The sequence below is a fragment of the Nicotiana tabacum genome, chromosome 1, assembly GCF_000715075.1.
Source record: "Nicotiana tabacum cultivar K326 chromosome 1, ASM71507v2, whole genome shotgun sequence".
Classification (NCBI taxonomy): Eukaryota; Viridiplantae; Streptophyta; class Magnoliopsida; order Solanales; family Solanaceae; genus Nicotiana; species Nicotiana tabacum.
This window is the reverse complement of record NC_134080.1, coordinates 50090840-50112817: the sequence shown is the minus strand read 5'-3', so window position 1 is coordinate 50112817 and position 21978 is coordinate 50090840. Positions and strand designations below refer to the sequence as shown.

Genomic DNA, 21978 nt, shown 5'->3' with positions numbered 1-21978 from the left:
CTACTATAATTCAGTGTCTTCCTTTGGTAATTTGCTGGGAGATATTGAAAAATAGGTGTGCGGACAGATTTGATAACAAGAATATGTCTAGCTGGTATATTATCCATCAAGTTACCAACCTTATCAACCTCATTCTTAAATGTCACTTTCCTACCATACAGCTTCCTACTTCATTGCATGATAAATGTAAAGCTGTTGATAATTTGAAACCTGTAATCCAATCCCGGGTTATTATTTGGGAGAAGCCTTCACAAGGCTAGGTCAAGCTTATTGTGGATGGTTGTAGACTTGTAGCAAGGGTAATCCTGGATAGCATGTGGAGGAGGTATAATCAGAAATCACAATGGCAATTTGCTCAAGGCTTCTTTGGTTTTTATGGGGCAGTGTACCAATAATATTGCTGAAGCAAAGGCCATACTACAAGGTCTTCATATGTGAAGACTATGGGCCTCACAAATGTTGTGATTGAATCTGATTCCCTTATGATTGTTAACATGATTAATAAGAGGAGACAGACTCAGTGGCAAATCAAACCCATTGTGGATCAGATTTAGGAGATCATAACAACTAGCAACTTTTTGTTTGTACATATTTTTAGAGAAGGTAGCTCTATTGCAGATTTCTTGGTAAACTTGGGGGTAATTACAAGAACCCATGATGTCTTCAATGAAGATGTTTCTATGCCTAGTCAAGTTAGAGCTCTTTTGAAGTTTGATCAAGATGGGATGCCCAAGTTTAGGTTCAAAATAAGAAAGAAGTGTTATATGATTACTAATGGAGTCCAACAATAATATTTGGTCCGTTGTTACATATCTATATATAATTCCTACTTACAAACTCTTCAAGTTTCCTAGGCTTAGGGAAGAGGCCCTCAATCTTTTGTCTATTAAAGTCTCTCAGTTTCTACAAAGGTTGGTTTCAATCAACCTTCATCATGTAATAGAAGCCAAGGTGTATGTCCTTCTCCGTGTAATTATGATTTTTTGGAATGAATAAGTTGGAGTCTGGCCTAACTCCTCCGTCATAAGGATGGAATTTATTAAAAAAAATATTTGTCTTTTTGCAAGTTGTTGTGCTAGTTGAGTAGAAACTATAATCTAGATAAAATGTTACTCTCTCCGAAATTTTTTTTTTACACATTTGCTTGAGTTAATTTTAGGTATAGAGTAACTGGTCCAAGGAGGGAATGGCCAATTGGCCATAGGGAAAGAGAATATAATGGTTTGAGATGTAGTCCAAGAAGATGACAAAATTGATCCCGTATGTTTGAGGGTAGGGTCAAAGTAGCCCTTTAAGTATACATTAAGCAATTTTCGTCCTTCAAGTTTGCCAAAAGTTCACACTTTTGGTCTCCGTTAAATATTTCTCTATCAGTTCGATTTCATGGGAATTGTTAAAAAAATAGAGGAATTGACAACTAGAGGTACAATTTTTGTAATTTTTGCTACTTTTTTATCCATTTCTTGAATCTGGTTCTGCTTTTTGAGGTGTATTTTCTACTGTTTTTATCTTTTTAGTGTCTATTGCAATTTTTTGTGTTACATTTTTTACGATTTGATGAGACCGTCCTAGTGTTTAGGGTTAATTGTTTTTTTTCACAACTTTCGTCAAATCTAACAAAACATAATTTGTTAAATTTCGTACAAAGACCAAAAGTGTTAACTTTTGACAAACTTAAAGGACCAAAACTACTCAGTACATACTTAAGGGACTACTTTGAACAAAACCTCAAACATAAGAGACCATTGTTTAGTCCATTATGAGCAGATTTGGAGCCATATTAATGGGAATGTTAAATATTTAGATTCTTAAGATCATTTCCACATTCCTTTGAAATCAAAAGTATATTGGTACAACATTTCCTATCCATTTTGAATAAAAGGAAATGATCACAGGACAGGAAAAATACATATCACCAGATGTATTTTTGGTCCGGCACTTTATGTAACTTCTTTCCGGAAGAGGACATTGGGACTCAAAATGCCATAGTCCAACGAGCTATACAGCTCTTTCCTTCAAAAAAGAGAGGAACCAACATCATTGCCACTTCAATATGAATACTGAGTAACCTCACAAATAGCACTTCAATCTTCAACTTTCTTCAGCTGGAAGATCAGCTCAAGTAAGAGATTTGCCAGCCCATTCCCTTTCTCGTCGCTTTTGCTTGGCCATCATTTTATTGAACTTCTCTTTTCCTTTCTCCAGAAGAGGATCGTGTACCACATAATCGTTGGGGTCCTCAGTACGAGACATTTTATCCTGCCGATGAAACCAATAATTTAAAAAGTAGAAATGAACATAATAAACATGAAGGTCTTGGGGATTCACATTCAAATTCAGTGAAGTTTGATTCCTATTTAATCTTCACTGCCCCCAAAGCAAGAAACTCCAGAAAGCAAGCACGTATAGAGCCTAACAATGAAGAATTATGCTTTTCATAAGTTTCCAACCATCCCGAGAACAAGTTATTGAACAAGTACCTTTCCAGGTTCAGGAGCGAATTTTAGTGTAACTGCTGCCCAATCGGATAACTCTTCCTCCTTGCCAGCATTAGTAGATCCATTGGATTTAGCAAAAACTCCAGACTTAAACTTCTCCAGTTTTGCCAACACCTAACAGACATACAAAAATAATGAGCAAACTGCAGAAACGCATAGAATAGAGATGCCAGCAAGAACACATATCCATTCCATATAAGTCCAAACTTAAATCAGCCTGAATCCATAGTTAACGTCTTTTAACTATTACTGAGAAAACTCAACATGAAAATTTTCCTACATATTGGAATTAACATAGAGACAAGATTTCAGATATTTTTCATTTAAGATGTTTAAACAACATTCAGAAAATGGAAGAACTCCTGTAACAGAGACCATGGATGAACATCCATTAAAAAGGGATCCAACACAAACCCTGTAAACTATGCAAAAGCAAAAGATATAATGCATCAAACATAGAAAACGAAAATCAAAGAAAATTTAGTTCATTTTGTCTGTACTGCCACAGCAAAAAAAAAAAAAAAAAAAAAAGAACCCTAATTACCACGTGTCAAGAGGGACATAAAATGGAAGAAATCGCTCTTGGTTCAACGCAACAGCGAGTTTTCCAATAGTCACCAAAAAAAAATTCTTTTTCTTTTTTTGGTGGGGAAGGAGGATGGGCACTTATATATGCAAACGGATCCATAAAGACACATCTCGTTCAGTGAAGCTTTGTTTCATCCCCAAAATTCCTTCTTCTATTCAGAGGGAGAAAACTTTAAGTGTCCGTGTCTGTGTGCGCTCCTGGGCTGGATGGGGTATTTCCAATCCCTGGATATCATCTACCTTAACTAACATTAGCGTCTTAAGCTCAATAAAGGATGTGCATCTGTATGTGTCAGCCTGTATGTGCATTCCCGTAGTCTACGTCCTACAGATAAAGTCCCCTTTTTGTTTTCTTTTTTGTTTTTTGTTCCCCAGAAAAAATAATTACAAAACATAAACCAGAAAAGGAAAATCTAACAGTATTCAGAGGCATACGTCTTCCTCATGTCCTTTTCGTCCTCGTCTTTTTTGCTTTAGCAGCTGTCTTTCTCGTTCAGGGCCAGACAACAACTGTAGGTCTGTATCTGCATTGGCCATACGTTCAGCCCTCGCTTCCGATCCTATTCCTTTTCTCTTAAGAGCCAACTTATCCACTTTTGGCCGGTCATCGTCATGTTCAGCATCAGACCTACTAAAATCAAATTATGATCATTGAGCTGCAACCTGCAACTAATGAGCTTTCAAATGTGTTGAGGGAAAGAGAAGCACAAATTTTATGTTAGAAAAAAAATTATATAAAGGATTTTCTCAAGATAGTCATCTTTTGCACCAGAAGAGAATATAGTTCTGAATGTAATCTGTAAATCAAACAGTTCATTATGTGGCAGGAGAGTGCATACAACCTAAACCACTTGAAATCAAACTGCAGTTTAATGAGTGTAGCATTAATGGCTATCAGTATCCCAATCTCAACCATGCATCCTTGGACGCATGGCAAGCAACAAATTACTCGAGAAAAATAGTGTGTCAGCAAAAAGGAGATGAAAAAAATACTGAAGTCACCCAGATCAGATAACCTCATCTTTGACCACATCTTTAGTTCCTTGTTATTTCAACCTTTTCATCTAATTGTGCCCATACCAAGATGCCTGATGGTATCAATAGGAGTGAGCAGGCAGTGAATTACCATAAAGTAACAATTGTACAAATTTCGTGAGAACAACCCCAATATATAAGTGGTACACCAATCGAAATGAACCTATGCCAAAATATAGTTCTCCACAATCATCTCTACTAATTAGCACCTCATGGGTGCTTCAAGAATTTAACAGAAAACAAAAGGCATACCCTCATTTGTAGAAAAGCATTTTCCACCCTTTCAAAAGGAGATGCGCCAGCAAACAAGGCTTTCCTTAGCATACAACATGTAATATAGAAAAGAAGTAAATCCATCATCTCAATCAAAGTTTGAAGCCTTTTCTTAACCATGCTATCCAATTTACTAAATTTCTCATATTTAAGCTTCAATAACTTCCTATTTCACAACTTAATATTGTCAGTAACCTGCTATCCAACAAACAGTAATAAGTGTTAATTTACAGGTCGTCCACCCAACCATCTCATATAAAAAGCATATTCATGTAGTTCAACAAAAGTAGACCGTAATAAATGCTGGACACAAGCAGATGGTTAAAGAGCATATGCTCAAGAAACTAGATATTCAGCTACTGTTGTATTTTGAGATGGCAATGTGCTATAAGAACGAGAACAGCATGGAGGGAAATAAGATTAAACCTGCACCTTGGAGAAGATGGCGAACGATTTCTTGCATTACCATTCTCTGAAAAGATTAATGCAAAATGATTAAATTCCTCTTTGATGAACGCAAAATGATCAAAAAATTTAACAAAGCTTAACCAAAATGAAGCCACGTAAGAAAAAATTGTATACAAGTATACATGTAAAACTGGGGTGTGCTAGCACTAAACAGTTACAGGCCTATAAACACATAAATTTGTGCAATTTACATGGTAAAAACATTCTGATCTGTGGTAAGTTCAATGTGAAATCATCTCAGTGGGTGAAGTGGAGAACATTGAGAATCTAGTACAGGTGTTGAACTACAAGGTTAGAGCTCTTCCCACCACCTATCTCCGTTGCACCTAGGAGCATCTAACAAGGACCGAGCAAGATAGAACGCGGTAATAGAAATAGTAAGAAGAGACACACAAAATGGAAAAAAGGATATTTGTCGAGAGAAGGCAGTAGATTAAGAGCACTATCAAGCATTCTCACATATTTCATGTCCCTATTATAGACACCGGTCGGTGTAGCACGCAAATTGAAAAAAATGTTAGAGTAACTACTTCTGAGATTTGACAGACGGGACAGAGCTCGGGTGAAGACGTGGATAATCTCCTATTACATTGTCAGATAACTGCTCGATTGTGGTGTGATAATTTTGAGATGGTTCAAGTTAACATGTCCATGCCAGATATTGTGAAAGAGGTATTGTTCAGATAGGCTTTCAAAGGAATGTAAAGAAGACGCATACATGGAAAGTTGCTCCACTATAACTCATATATGTATATGGGTCATATAGAAAGAGAAACAAGAGAAGCTATGAAGGGATAGAGCAAGATTTAGTACATGTAAGAAAGAGTCTATAATTCCTAGTTTCAGTGTGCTGCACCCACAAATGAACTTTATAAAAGAAGTTCCAGGTAACTAAGCTTATTCAAACAAATGAACTAACAGCAATGAAAGCATATGTGGGAGCACCACAAAATGCCTTAGAATTTGCAAGATATTTAAAGAAGATACTTGGCGACGAGTTGTCATAAAACAAACATAACGAGACCACATTGTGTGCTGCAAAAGTGGTTTTAGTCTTCGTATTTGAATAGATGTTTTTACCTCTGAGCAATTTTTGTTTGGGTGGTGGATCGCCAAGCTCCTTCCTCCTTTTTAGTATCTGCTGACGCATACGTGCATCAAAGCCAGCCTCGTCTTCATCACTGTTATCAAGGGATTCATGAAAACCAGCTTCTGATTCTTTACGAGACGCTTCTTTCTTTGATCCCAAAGCTTCTCTGATTGTCAACTGAACATCCCTTGTCGATTTTCCTTCATTTGAGTCCTGCATGAGCAGTTTTCCACTGTGTTATTTGCCCTACAACATAATATGTACTGAAGAAACGGCAGCCAAGTGCAGCATGCTCCTACTATGCACAGGGTTCGGGGAAGGGCAGAACCACATTGAGTCGATTGCATGTAGTCTTACCTTGGCTTACCTTGCACATAATTACACATAATTACCTTGCACATACCTTGGCTTACCATGTACATAATTACACAACATAATTGCACGTAGTCTTACCTTGCATATTTGCAAGAGACTATTTCCAAGGCGTGAAACCAAAACCATATATAAATCCTATGAACACATCAATCTGGTGCTTATGACAGCTTACTTAACAAAAAATGCAAAAGTAACAATGATTGAGGAGACAACAGTGACAAGACTACAAAATCCAAAAGTTGACCATAATGCTGAGAGTGACACGCATGATCTTACAACTCCTGCAAGGTTTTGAGATGCTGAAGAGGAAGTCATTGGGAATAAAATAGGAGACGAAGCTGGAATTAGCGTAACAATAATGATAATTGTACCTCCATGCAAATGATTCAAATATGATATGACATAGTGGTTGAATGTGGAATGAAAGCCGCACTGATTACCAATATTTTTTGTGAACAAAGAGTATTGATAAAATATTACAAGGACAAGAAAGGAACCCAACAGTAGCTAGTTGTGGTAAATATGGAGGTAATGTTTAGCACATAATATTAGCAGTATGCATAGATTTGGGACTATAACAAGGAAGTTAGGCGATAATGTGAGAGCAACATTGTAGTAATTTTGGAGAGTTAGGTTGTAATGAGCCAAAGTCTAATACATAAGACACCAAACCTGACAACCATGACAGGTAGGCTAACACGCAACCATCCTTGTAACGCTAAGGCAAATACGCAACTATCCAATGAACGGTTACTCCTCTCCTATTGGGAAAAGAAAACTATAGGTTATTGAGTAGAACCTTACAATGGGGTGGATCAAATTGTGATTATGGGCTATATCATGCTTCCTGGATGGATTTATATCAGGTATCTTCTTTAGAGCAGAAATTTGAGCACTAGGATGCAATCTCAGTGCTTCTCAACACATTCTATTTAAGGAAAGCGCATTCTTTGAACTTAACAAAAAGAATACTTGTGATGAGCTAGTAAAGGGCTGTTTTACTTGGAGGGAAAGGGACACAGAAGCAAGGAAGCTAGTAATATATCAGAAGCCTCCTTAACCCCCATGCAGGAAAACTCAATTCTGCTTGGCTAATGCTTTGAAGAAACTAAAATTGAGCTTCCCTTGCTTACAATGTATAAGCGGAATGAGATACAAAGAAAGACTGCACTACTTTATGTACATATACTCCTTACCAGAGATTGTCATAATTTTACTAGTTTTTCTGACATTGCAACTATAAGGTAGAGGGCTTGATACTTTTCTAGATAGAGATGATGCAGGATTGGCATATCATAGCAAAAACATAGTCATTACCAAAGCTTGATCATGTTTTTCTTCCTTCAGCAGACGTGGATCATCCAAGACGTCATGACTGCTTCTTATCCTTGTACTCACAGCTGCAAGCTCTTTCTCCTCCTCTTCTGCTTCTTCTCCAAATGAAAGCAAGTTCAACTTTCTGAGGGAAACAGAAAAGGGTTTGTTAAAACGTAAGATATTGATGAAAACTATATCACTTTCTAAATAACTGCTTCAGTTAGAAGTCAGGAAAAATAATCTTACTTAGTAGCTTTATGCTTTGCATCTTTCTTCTCAGTTGTTACTTCAGAAGGTAAAGCTTTTGCAAGCTTCGCTCTTGGGACAATATCCTCAAAAGGGTTCCATAATACCTATCAATGATTCACAGAATAAATTAAGCAATAAGCATCAGACTGTTAGCTAATCCAGTGGCTGTAGAAGACGATCTATAAGTCTAAGACAGCCCACAAAACATAAGAACCTTAAAGGAAACAAAATTTACAGAAAATTACATCTCTTAAGCTAGATATAATTTGGAAAAACAGAGAGAAACCCAGCACTTAAAGTACAGTTTTTTCAAAAAAATGAGGAGCAATAGAAGAAGAGAAAGCAAAATGAGATGATTTTATTTAACCATTAAACTACGACAGTCAAGAAAGAACCATATGACATCTTACAATATAACAAATAAAGAACTAAAGAAATGGACAAAATTCTCACAGAAGATTAATTAAGAGGAAAAAGCTGCTGCAAACGAGAGAAATCCAAAGAAAGTCATTGACGCTGTTATGGGACAAAGAATATGATCATGAACAGGGAGAGCATACAGAGGACAACCAAAAGAACAAAAGAAAATAGTTCAAGAAAATACGATTCTTCTGGTTCCACTCTGACCATAATCCTGATAGAGCTAACAAAACATCGACATGGTGACTTTGGCTTGATCGAATATGGCACGTATCCCATGTCGTAGCCATGTCTTGTCTCGATGCCGGTGAGGGACATCAACCAGAGGCTCCATGTAACATATGAAAAAGGCTGACACCTAAGATCTGTGAATTAAATATCAGCTTATCTGCTACCCCTTTAAGCCTCAGTAATACAATAATCTTGTGAACACTACCCACCAGACTTGTAAGGCCCTAACTACTAATGTTCGTTTATACTCCTTTCTTTGAATCAAAACTATGAAGGATGAACTAGAACTCCTCCGTATTTAAGGCTCCATATCATGTTTTACTGCATCCCAACAGTGTGAAGGAAAAGTTAAAAGTAAATCCATCTGGGCACGTCCCCTGCACAAATCATCACTGCTTGTCCCACCAATTCATCCCAGTGTTCCTGAAGCGAGGCGGAAAACATGTTGAGCGCTTCGCCTCGCTTAGCGGGTGCTTCAGAGTTGTCATCAAGGCTCTAAGGCAATGAGCGTAATCCTGAAGAGGCAATACTGAACAATTGATATTTCATTTTATCGTAATTGTTTTTCAATTTCTTTGTCCATATATTTGTTATTTATGCTTATAATAATTAGTCTTGGACTACATATACATATTTGTATTTTTTCTCCATTAGTGCCTTTCTTCATTAAAGCCCACCTTTTATTTGCATTTTGCGCCGAAAGCCCAATGGACCTCGGAGCTTTTTTGCATTTTTCACCTTTGATAGCACTAAAAGTGCATAATATAATCAGGTAAACAGCTGAAAAGTAAGTTAAAAAGCTGATTCTAAATAGTAAATACTGTTGAGTAACATAGAGTCTATCAAACTACTACTTTGGTAATACCACAGACGAGCGACAATCCAGTGGGCCTCAAGGCAAGCATGAGATATATAATTCAACAGTAGCCACAACCTCATAGACAGGCAGTGAAAGAAAGCACAAACAGAAATCTAGGTACCTCTACAGATAGTATCTTAGGTGGAGGATCCACAGGCCGATCATCCTTGCCGGTTTCAACTTCACCCAATGTTATAAGATTATATATTGAATCCCCACTTACCTGCAAATAAGGGAATGAAGCTCTAAAACTACAGAAACAAGTTAAAAGGTTTGACAAGATGTAGTATGAAAGAGACAAGTAGATTACTTTTCCAAAAATTGTATGCTTCTTGTCGAGAAAATCGCAACGATCCAAAGTCATAAAGAATTGACTCGCATTTGAATTTGGTGAGTCTGCACCAGCACAGGCCACCAAACCCCTGTGTTTGAATCTTAAACGGGAGTGAAATTCATCAGGAAACACACCACCATATATGCTTTCACCGCCTGCATGAGTCCACGGAAATCATCTTCAGCAATGCATGCTAAAAGAGGATACAAACAACTAATGATAAGCTTGATTAGCGAGAGCTTCCGGTGAAGCTAACATTCTTCATTTTAGTCCACCCTGAATGAAGATTTATCGGAGATCAAAACAGTTACCCTAAAAGAAAAAGAAAAAAGAAATAATGTCAGCGAACAAAAAAGTTCCGGAAGATAGTCATTCAACTTCTTCAGATGGGTCACGTGTCCATTTTTGGAGCTTAATCTTTTATCTTCTTAATGACAAAGAAAGAGGATTTCACTGAAAGATAAGAAAAGATAATTGGTGGTGTCAAATACTTTTCAAACTTACCTTTTTCATCTTAACTTTTTTACTATTGTATTTTTCGAACTTGTTTTGAAAACGCTTTTCCTGAGTCGAGGGTCTATCGGAAATAATTTTTCTACCTCACACAGGTATGGGTAAGGTATGCGTACAACCCACCCTCTCAGATCTCACTTGTGGGATCGCACGGGATATGTTGTTGTTGTTGTTGTTGCTGTTTTTTATGACGGTGGTATCCAGGCCAAGAAAATGACGCATTTCTATTTCTGAAAATAAATTAACTTAAAACTTCTCATTTACCCTTAATAAAGTTGTTTTAGTCATACAAATGTTATTGCATGTTTAGAACCACAAGTTTCAATAGTTTTATAGCCACAAATACTATGGCATGTATAAGACCACAAGATTCAAAAGTCTTCATATCTTTCTTAAGCATCGTATCATGTCAAACTATGGCATACAAGCTAGAGTAGAGGGAGTATAGCTATAGGAACCTTGGCTACTAATCTCCAACTTTATCTTTCATAGTCAACTTTTCATTTTTCAAATGAATATAATAATTTTTCTCCAAAAGCTATCCCGAACTCCAAATATTACTTTTCATCTCTAGTATATATAAGACACCAGAGATAAATTGATAACTTCCACATTTCTAATGGAATAGAATTATACTGTTGCCTTTGATTTGAACTTGCAAGGAGTCTCCCAAAGTAATGTTGCCACCATTCAACTCTGCAAACTTAACAAATAAATGTTTCTCTCCACAAATAAGAGAATTTGCACCAAAATCAAGGTTCCAATAGTTTTTTTCCTATACTTTATCGCCCTTGCATCCAATAAGTAAAGTCCTACCTTCATCTATTTTGCTCTGCAAAATAAATTTTTTATTCCACATTATTTTAACATTCCCAAAAGTAATGACCAAATTCATGACAAGTATTACTTCAACATTGATTTGTAGTGCCTTCTTGTCGGCCATCTTCCTCTACCTCTTCCATGATCTCTTCCTTGGTTGGAGTCTCAACTTTTTTTATTTATTTATTTGGAGGTATCCACCTCCTCCTTCTTGATAACAATGACTTCTCCGACATCCAAAACCTCTTTCTTGCAATCCATGCTTTTCATCTTTCTCCTCCAAAGAAAGATGTGCTTGCAGAGCTTGTTTAACCGGTTATTATTTCGGCTTCTTCACTCCTACTTCATGTGCTTTTAAGGATCCGATATGTTATTCAATAGCCATGGTATCCAAGTCTACACTTTTCAATGGCAACAATCACATAGTTAAATCATGAATCTAAGGGTCGTGTTACTTCTGCAACAACTTGTTCATCCTTTAAATCTTCATTATACCTCTTCATTTGAATGACAATAGCCAAAACTATTGAAATATAATCAGAGATGGACTCAAATGCCTTATTTGAAACGATTTGAGCTCTCCTCATAAGGTTTGGAGTCAAACACTTTTCGCCTAGTCCGTGAAGGATAGTTTGTTATACTGTTGGAAAGCATGTGGAAGTTGTCCCACATCGGTGGTGAAAGGCCACTTTTGGTGCCTTTTACGTCCTGGTCCTTTTATGTGTTTAATTTAGAACACATACACTTATATGCGTGCAAATATATACATATATATATATATATATATATATATATATATATATATATATATATATATTAATATCAAAGACTTGGACTTGGGGCTTGGGCACGGGCCGGGTCGGACCTAAAATAAATAATTTATATTTTTATTTATTTCTGTAATTAAAATCTATTTTATTTGAAATTTAAATTTTAAATATATTGGAATAAACAGATGCGTCTGTTTGTGAAAGAACATACCTTTTTGAAAAGGTCCGATGGTTGCTCTATAAATAGAAGTTCTTCCAACAAAGTAGATATAGAAAATTTGCAAATATATTCTTGGCTTGTTGTATCCTGAAGAAGATTGCTGGTATTTCCCCAATTTGTATACGGGCAATATCTTCTTTAAGGAAAGTCGTTCTCATGCCTCAAGCCTTCTTCAATTTCGTTTTGCAATTATTATTATTTTCTAACAATCTTAAAGAAGATATTCTGATATGGAGAACATTCTGTCCGCTGTTGAAAATCCAAAAGAGATCATCAAACTCGACCGTTTTGATGGATCAACCTTTACTCGCTGGAAGAACAAGATGATTTTCCTATGACCTTTGAAAATCTTTTATGTACTTGATCCGCAATTGCCTGCACTGCCACATCTCACTCCAGAGGATTCAGAAGATGTGAAAGCAAAGAGGAAGAAATGTGAAGATGATAAACTACTATGCCGGGGACATATTCTTAATACATTAACAGATTGTCTCTATGATCTGTATCAAAATTTGAAGTCTCCAAGGGAAATCTAGACGGCATTGCAGACTGCTTATGAAAACAAAAAACGAGGTATTGATAATTTGCAATACTTCAAATTTAAAATGGTTGATACAAAGCCCATTATGGATCAGATTCATGAACTGCAAATCTTAGTTTCAAAACTAATTGATCTTGAAGTTAAAATTCAAGATGCACTTCAAATCGGTGCTATACTTTCTAAACTGCCTTTTTCTTGGCATGACTAGAAAGAAGATCCTGCATTCTTCTAAGAAATTGACTGTGGAACAGTTTTGAACTCACATTCAAATTGCAAGCGAGACTCAAATTCATGATACTTTTATCCAACCTTCGAGTTCCACAGTTAATAATGTTAGTCAGAATAATAACGGAGATGGAAACAAAAATCTGAAAGTTTTCCATAAGCCTCAATTTAAAAAAAGGAATACTTTGAAATGTCATCATTGTGGAAAGAAAGGCCACAAGATCCGTGATTGCAGGTTTAAGAAAGTAGGAATTAACTTTAACCATGGAAATTCAGGAAACTCGGGAAGGTCTAAGAAAGCAAAAGCAAACACAGTTGAAAGTTCTTCACAAGGTTTGGTTGCAATGGTTTCTATAGTACCATGTACTATGGTTACAGAGTTAAACATGGTTGTTGTTGTTGCTGTTAAGAGTCAAGACTGGTGGTTGGATTCGGGTGCCACCGTTCTGTTATGAGAAGAATATGTTCAAGACTTATGCAGAAGTGAAGGAATTCGAGAAGGTTCTCATGGGAAATCATATGACTGCAGATGTTGCAGGAAAAGGAAGTGTTGAGATCAATTTCACTTCTGGGCAGAAGCTAACATTGCTAAATGTGTACCATGTTCCCGACATGAAAAAGAACTTGATGTCTGCTAGTTTGCTGTCTAAGAGAGGCTTCAAGATAGTCATAGAATCTGATCATGTAATAGTGTCTAAGAATAGTTTATTTGTTGGAAAGGGTTATACATGTGATGGCATGTTCAAACTTAGTATTAATGCAATAAACTATGTTTTTGCTTATATTGTTGAGTCTAATTCTTCTTTATGGCATGCTAGATTAGGACACTTGAATTTTGGTTCGTTAAATTATATGTCCAAAAACAACTATATTTCTTGCAAGCATGATCATGTGAAAAAATGTGAAATATGTACACAAGCAAAAATGACTAAGAAATTTCGTAAAACTAAAAGATTTAGTGAATTGTTACACTTAGTACATTCATATATGTGAACTAAATGGAAAATTAACCAAAGGAGGCAAAAGATATTTTATTCCTTTTATAGATGATTATTCTAGATTCACATATGTTTATTTGCTTAGAACAAAAGATGAAGCATTTCAGAAGTTTAAAGAATACAAATCTGTTGTGGAAAATCAAAAGAATACTAAAATTAAAATTCTTTGTAGTGATAGAGGTGGAGAATATTTTTCCTCTGAATTTAATAAGTTTTGCGAAGAGAATGGTTTGATACATCAAACAAGCGCTCCTTATACATCACAACAAAATGGTTTGGCTGAAAGGAAAAATAGAACTTTAGTTGATATGATTAATGCTATGTTAATGAATGCACATTTACCACATAATTTATGGGGTGAAGCACTTTTAACAACTTCTCACATATTAAATAAGGTGCCTTCAAAGAGCTTACATGTTCACCATATGAACTTTGGAATAATAAAAAAACTAATTTAGATTATTTTAAAGTGTGGGGGTGTATATCATTCTATAGAGTTTATGATCACCAAAGAACAAAACAAGGTCCTAGAGAAATTAAAAGTATTTTTGTTGGATATGCACAAATTCAAAGGTATACAGATTGTTGGATCTAGAATCTAATGTTATAATAGAATCTATTCATGTTGAATTTATTGAAAATAAATTTTTAGATAATACTGTTGATGAGGAAATGACTGAACCAAATAAAAGTGATAATAATGCATATAGATTGTCACATTCCGAAATTAATACAAGTAAAAAAGAAAAGTGACAATATACAAATAGAACCAAGAAAGAGTCAAAGAATAAGAAAAGAAAAATGTCTTGGTTCTGATTTTATCTCTTCACAGTCCTTAGTCTTTCTTGTTGAAGGAGATTGAAAAAATGTATGTAATCAAATTCCTATCTTATTAAAAGTTGAAGAAGACCCGAAGACATTTCAAGAAGATATGGCTTCTAGAGATGCTGCCTTTTGGAAAGGGGCTATTAATGATGAAATGGACTCAATAATGTCCAACAATACATGGGTTTTAGTTGATCTTCCAATTGGATCAAAACACATAGGTTGCAAATGGGTCTTTCGGAGGAAGTACAATACAAACGGTTCTATCCAAACCTTCAAAGCAAGATTAGTTGCAAAAGATTTCACTCAAAAAGAAATAGATTGTTTTGATACATATGCTCTTGTAGCAACAATAACATCCATTAGAGTGCTTTTATCGTTGTCTTATATATATAACTTGTATGTGCATCAAATGAATGTTAAAATGGCCTTTTTAAACGGAAACCTTAGTGAAGAGATTTATATGCAACACCCTGAAGGATTTGTTCTTCCCGGAAATGAGAAGAAAGTATGCAAGTTGATAAAGTCTCTCTATGGTTTGAAACAAGCACCTAAACAATGGCATGAAATGTTTGATAGTGTTGCACTATCAAATGGATTCAACATAATAATGCTGACAAATGTATTTACTCCAAGTTCACAAAAGAATACGGAGTTATCATTTGTCTATATGTTGATGACATGCTAATATTTGGTACAAATATGCTTGGTATTTACTGAAACCAACCAAGAAGTATCTAACTTCAATTTTTAAGATAAAAGACTTAAATGAAGTAGATACTATTCTAGGCATAAAGGTGAAAAGAGAGAAAAAAAGAATGACTTTATCACAATCGCATTATATTGATAAAGTCCTTGCTAAGTTCAGTCATTTAGGCATGAAGGAGTTTAGTACTCCTTATGACTCCAGTATTAAGCTAACTGAAAACACTGGAAGAGCAATAGCCCAATTAGAGTATGCAAGTGCAATAGGTAGTATAATGTATGCAATGCATTGTACAAGACCTGATATAGCATTTGTTGTTTGTAAACTTTCAAGGTTTACTAGTAATCCAAGTAATGATCATTGGAAAGCAATAACTAGAGTACTTGGATATTTAAAATATACAAAATATTTGGGCATTTGCTATAACGGTTTTTCCACTGTTTTAGAAGGATATTCTGATACAAGTTGGATTACTAGTGTTAATGATAATAAATCCACTTCAGGATAGATATTTACTTTAAGAGGCGGTGCCATTAGTTGGGCATCCAAGAAACAAACTTGTATTTCTCATTCTACTATGGAATCTGAATTCATAGCATGCAGTTGCAGGGAAAGAAGCAGAATGGTTGAGAAACATATTATTAGATATAAAGGTGTGGCCACTACCTATGCCAGTCATTTCTGTATTTTGTGATAGTGAGACTACCATGTGTGTGGCTCACAATAAAATATATAATGGGAAATCAAGACATATAATCCTAAGGAACGCTTATATAAGAGAATTAGTCACAAATGGGACTAACTATTGTGTATGTGAAATCAAATAAGAATTTGGCAGATTCACTTACCAAACCATTGACGAGAAATGCAGAACAACAAACTTGTGAAGGAATGGGGCTAAAACCTCTAAATTAAGTACGAGCGATGGGAACCCAACTTTGAGTTAGTATACACTCTAACAAAATAAGTTCAATGAGGTAATAACAAGTTGATTTGTGTTGCTTAAGCACTAATCTCCTTTCGGAGCCTTAATTTCAATGTATTACATATTGTTATGGTAGGAGTAAAGAAGTTGTTAAATGTCTGAAATAACTAGGGCAGAATAACAAACTTTGTGGTGCAAACTGTTACATAAAGAGGTTGAATAAAATCTTAATGAAATTAGTAAATGTCTGTAATAACAGGGACATAGTAGCTAATTTCACCTATATGAATATTGAAATGGTGCCACTTCAAGCAAGGTTTAGGGGGTTGATCTTGTAAATATTCATGAAGTCAGGAAGAGCACATGGGCCATACACGTGCTAAAGCAAATACTAGATTTTCTTAGCCACTGTATAATATTGTGCGTGTGATATTTTCGGTTTTGACACAAGGAGTTGTGGTTCAAACCTTTAAGTTACCAATAACTTCGTCACGGCTAATGGAAATAAGATATTTACACTAATGGAAAGTTCAAATCAAAATAAGATACTCTCCAATATGCATGATATTATGAGAGATATAACAAACTAGTGGGAGATTGAAGGATAGTTTGTTATATTGTTGGAAAGCATGTGGAACTTGTCCTACATCGGTGGTGAAAGGCCACTTTTGGTGCCTTTTAAGTCCTTGTCCTTTTATGTGTTTAATTTAGAACACATACTCTTATATGTGTACAAATACATACATATAAAGCATGTGGAACTTGTCCTACATCGGTGGTGAAAGGCCACTTTTGGTGCCTTTTAAGTCCTTGTCCTTTTATGTGTTTAATTTAGAACACATACTCTTATATGTGTACAAATACATACATACATATATATATATATATATATATATATATATATATATATATATATATATATATATATATACATATATACATATATATATTCAAAGACTTGGACTTGGACTTGGGGCTTGGGCGCGGGCAGGGTCAGACATAAAATAAATAATTTATATTTTTATTTATTTATGTAATCAAAATCTATTTTATTTGAAATCTAAATTTTAAATATATTTGAATAAACGGATGCATCTGTTTATGAAAGAACAGATCTTTTTGAAAAGGTCCGATGGTTGCTCTATAAATACAAGTTCTTCCAACAAAGTGGATATAGAAAAATCTGCAAGTATATTCTTGGTTTGTTGTATCTTAAAGAAGATTGTTTGTATTTCCCCAATTCGTATGCGGGCAATATCTTCTTTAGGGGAAGTCGTTCTCACGCCTCAAGCCTTCTTCAATTTCGTTTTCCAATTATTATTATTTTCTAACACTCCAATCTCTAAAGAAAGCTGGGAGAATTTTCCATGCTTTCTTGGAGGTGGTTGCACTGGCAACCTTCTCGAGCATCTCCAGCATCTTGTCATTCAAGATTTGATGGATGAGAGTGAACGCCTTAATCTTTCTTTTTTGAGAAAATGCGTAAAGTATCCATTGAACTTGTCCGGGAAAATCATTTACACACCTAAACTTTACGGGCGACCTAACACCCCACTATCCTCATCTAAACAAAATTTAATATCTCCTTCAAAATACTGAATCAATCTTGTGGTGGGCTGTGTTAACACGCGCCATGTATCAAATGTTGCACTATTTCATTTTTTTTACTTCTTTCCTTTTCCACTCTTTTTTTCATTTCATCTTCTCCACCTTCATCATTATTTTTGCCGCCCGCCACCATGGAAGCTATTCACCGCCATAACCTCCCTTAAACCCATCAACTCTATCTCTATTCTTCTTTTTTCGTTGTAGATAAATTTATTTGTGGCTTTAACATTACACGAAATTAAGGAGAAAAAGGGCTGGAAAGCTTGGGATAGAGAGAAATGTTTGGTTGGCCGGAAAGTTTGGTGTTGTCGGTACCGTATTTTTTGACAAGGTGGGTTTGTACTCCTAATTCCCTTCGTCTAGGTTTCTTTAGGAGAATTTTTGTCACTTTATTCCTCCTAGTTTTGTATTGGAAGAGTGAACGAAACCTGAGATATAGAGCCACTAGTTAAGGACCTATAAATTTTTTCCGATCGGAGAATTTTCCAGTGACGCCTCTTCTTCTTTTCAACACTATTTCTGGTTCTAAAGAAGTATTTTTCAACAAATAGATGAAAAATCAGATGGAGAAAATCTCAATTGGAAAGGGATGGAGCTAAGAATAAGGTCACCGAAAATGGATATTTTAGCCAAGCTAGAGCCATTGGTTCACCGCTTCTGTTAAAATGAAGAAAGAGAAAAAAAAATGAAAAAGAAAAGAGAAAAATTTAGTATTAAGTTTTAATTAGTTATAATATCCTATTGGGACTTTATTGGGTCGTTGTTATTGTATCCTATTGAAAAGTGACATCTGGACAATTACATTAGTTTTAAGCTATTTTTTTGCCTTCACGCGCATCTACAAAATGAACTACACTTTTCACGCCAGGTCATCACTCAAGAAGGTATTAAATTCACTTAAGTTTAGAATAAGGGTAAAAGGTCGCCCGTAAAATTTAGGTGTGTAAATGATTTTACCAGACAAGTTTAATGGGTACATTATGCATTTTCTCTTCTTTTTTATTATAATGATTCTTCTTTGGACTACTTGGGTTGAACAAAATGACTAGGATACATGTGCATTTATATGAGATCCATATCATGTACCAAGCCTAGTGTATAAGTATCTTCATTTTTGTCTTCTCCTTTTCCCAAGTACATGAACAAAACCATAAATCAATGCATGCATCCCCTAACCCAATACACTTAACATTTTAGTTCATGAACTACATAAATAAAATGCATGAATAACGTTTAAGTTCCCACCACTTAGCCCCAATAGTAATTATGATCAAATTCTCACTGTTTGAGAAGTCCAACTAGTGACAAAGGCAGATCTAGGATTTGAACTCTACAGGTTCGAGTTCGGAATTCTACCACAATTGATTTGATTTACTAGGTACATAATCAATTATTCGTACGTATTTAGTGAATATTTTAACATTTACTATATAGCATCCGAGCCAAAGCTACTAGGTTCGGTGACCCATACCGATAACTCTACATCCGCTCCTGCCAATTACACAAATAAGCTCCATTTAGCCCTAAATCGCAATTACAATCAAACATGCACGCTTTTCAAAGTTAAATTACACACAAAGCAGGAAATTCAAAGTAAATCAAATTAAACAAAAATATCAAACTGGTAACTAAAATAGTAGATTAAGAAAATGAATGATTTTTGTTACCAGTGCCAGTGCCGGTAGGGTCACCACCTTGAACAAGGAAAGATTTGATGACACGATGAAAAATGGTATTGTCATAATAACCTTCAAGACACAATTGAACGAAATTCCTCACAGCTTTTGGTGCTTCTTTTGGCCATAGTTCTATATCTATTGGCCCATACGTCGTGTTGAGTACAACTTTTCCCTTCGTCGGCGGTTCCAATACATACACTGTCGACATTTATTCAGCAGCTGCTTTGGAGCATCAATTGGTTATGGAGGTTTTTCTTCTTTCTCAACTCCTAATTTACAAAACCGAAATAGAATGTTCAATTGGTTAGTGCTAAAATACGTCCTCCGAACGTCGTCGTTTGTTCCTCCCCAAAATTTTCTTTAATTTCTTTGTTGGGTACATCACCCTCGGCTTTTTTTAATCACATAAAGTAATTTATTTTTACTAGCAAGGTTTACAATTTTAATTCGTCAGAATGACCTAAATGGCACTTAGGCCTCGTTTGTTTTTTTTAAAGTTAAGACGTCTGAATCTGAATGCACGTCTGAATATTAAGATGTGGTATGTAAGATCCAATTGTTAAACTATTTGAACAATAAATGAAAATTATATATAATAACAACAATTGTAGTAACGAAATGTAACCAAAAAATTATTTTGAACGTAAAGTATTCATACAAGATATATGACTTTTAGCTTCATTTAGTAATATTATTATTTATATTATCAAGTGTTAATTCAAATTAGTAAGATGTTTGCAATGCATTACCTTGGATCTTGATGTAAAAAACTTTATTTGCTAATACAAAGATTTGAGTAGTTTAATTCGAAGTTCTAGAATATTTCTTATGTTAAAAAGTAAATATTCTTTGTTTTTTTAAAACCTTTTTTACACGGATTTTATACTTTTTTCTACAAAGTTCAGAATTGTCTAAGTCAAAATATTATTACATATTTTACAACACTTTTTGGGGCCTCAAAATTTTTGGGGCCTAAAGCGAAGGCTTTACTAGCCTCACCCTTGAGCCACCCATGAAGATAAGTTGTATATTTCTAAGCAAATAATCTATTTGAAGATTGCAAAGATGTAGTAAATGGTATGATCTTAAACACAAAATAGGAAAAAAATTGAGGAAGTAAAGAAGCTATTCTTGAATAAACAAAAGAAAGCATGGTTCAATTATAAAACATGTAACATATGACGAATAATTCAAGAGCAATAGCACATAAATATTCAGAATGCACTGAAATATAAATCTTACTTATGTATACATTATCCGAATTCTAGCCAAATATGAAACTATAACGGCTCTAATTTCAACAACACAGAACTTCATTATCCGAATTCTAGCCATAGCAAAGTTTCTTAATTTTGGACGAGCTTCATAAACACCAATTACGGTTTATATTTCAACTAGAGAAATAGAATTTCAGTCACTAATATGCAATTCTTGAAGAAAACAAAAGAACGTTCAAAAGGGACTATGTGAATCTGCAAAAGAGAAAAAAACATTGCTAACAATTTAGAACACGTCCCAATTAAGATTTACGATTTAGAGAATCGGGATGTCAACAAAATCAAGAAAAATTACAGAAAATTCAGAGATTCAATCAAAATAGAATATCCAAAAGTGAGAACAAGACACAAATAAGAGGCAAGCAAAACCTTCTAGTTTAGCCCCTTCTCAATCGTATTTTAAAAGGGGTTTTTTTAAACCCTAAACTCGAAACTGAAATTTACCATTAGAAAAGTGGAAACAAGATGGAGAATTCCAAGTATAATTTTCAAAATCTTACCCAGAAAAAGATTCGGCGGCTGCTTGATCAGAGACGTGTGAAGAATGAAATTTGTTTTGGGTTTAGAAGAAATAGCCTGATGTCAAGAGAGAGAAAAGGAGCACGAGGCGTGTATTTTCGGTATTTTTAACCTCTCAACGGAATTAACTCAATTAAAGGTCTGACCGAATCAGACCCAATCAGACCTATGCAAACTTTTTAAAAATAATAAAAAAAAACAAATATACTTAATGGGCTAAGATGTGATTTATTTAGATTTAGACCCTTTTTAAGTGCAAATAAATGAGGTCTTATACTTGTCTTACTTTGTCATGCCGGTCCCCAAACTTAATAATTTGTCAATTGAACACTTACACTCCTTCAAATCGTGTATAATAAACGCTTATGACACGAGGCCACCAGTGCGTGTAATACAATCTCTTACACGTAGGACGTCACATCAAGAAAATTAAATCACGTAGGCTCCAGGTTATTTATTATGCCATATAGGAAAATAAAAGGGGAAATGATTATTATCTCTCCCAAACCCAAATTTTCCCCTTATTTTACACTTACTTGCTTAGTTAGGGCATAGAAAGTATGAACCACTTCTGTCTCTCCCCTCTTCTCTGTCATCGTTACTAGGATTTTTATGT

At 35.0% G+C, this 21978-nt stretch overlaps 1 protein-coding gene across 4 annotated transcripts; it reads right to left on the bottom strand.

The window, feature by feature from the left end:
• Window positions 1–1748: 1748 nt before the first annotated feature.
• LOC107815864 (peptidyl-prolyl cis-trans isomerase CYP57) lies at window positions 1749–21517 on the bottom strand. Of its 4 annotated transcripts, none has more exons than XM_016641511.2 (11): window positions 21344–21517; window positions 19555–19835; window positions 9714–9892; window positions 9525–9626; window positions 7891–7997; window positions 7645–7786; window positions 5943–6165; window positions 4827–4866; window positions 3522–3714; window positions 2481–2612; window positions 1749–2259 (listed from the first exon to the last, which is right to left on the bottom strand). In XM_016641511.2, the coding sequence occupies exons 2-11, from the start codon at window positions 19772–19774 to the stop codon at window positions 2119–2121; spliced, it is 1479 nt and encodes a 492-aa protein (XP_016496997.1). In that variant the 5' UTR covers window positions 19775–19835; window positions 21344–21517; the 3' UTR covers window positions 1749–2118. The 4 variants fall into 4 exon arrangements, with proteins under 4 accessions (XP_016496997.1, XP_016496994.1, XP_016496995.1 ...); XM_016641508.2 differs by having other exon boundaries at window positions 3522–3717; window positions 4821–4866; window positions 21344–21493; XM_016641509.2 differs by having other exon boundaries at window positions 4821–4866; window positions 21344–21493.
• Between the last annotated feature and the right edge of the window lie 461 nt (window positions 21518–21978).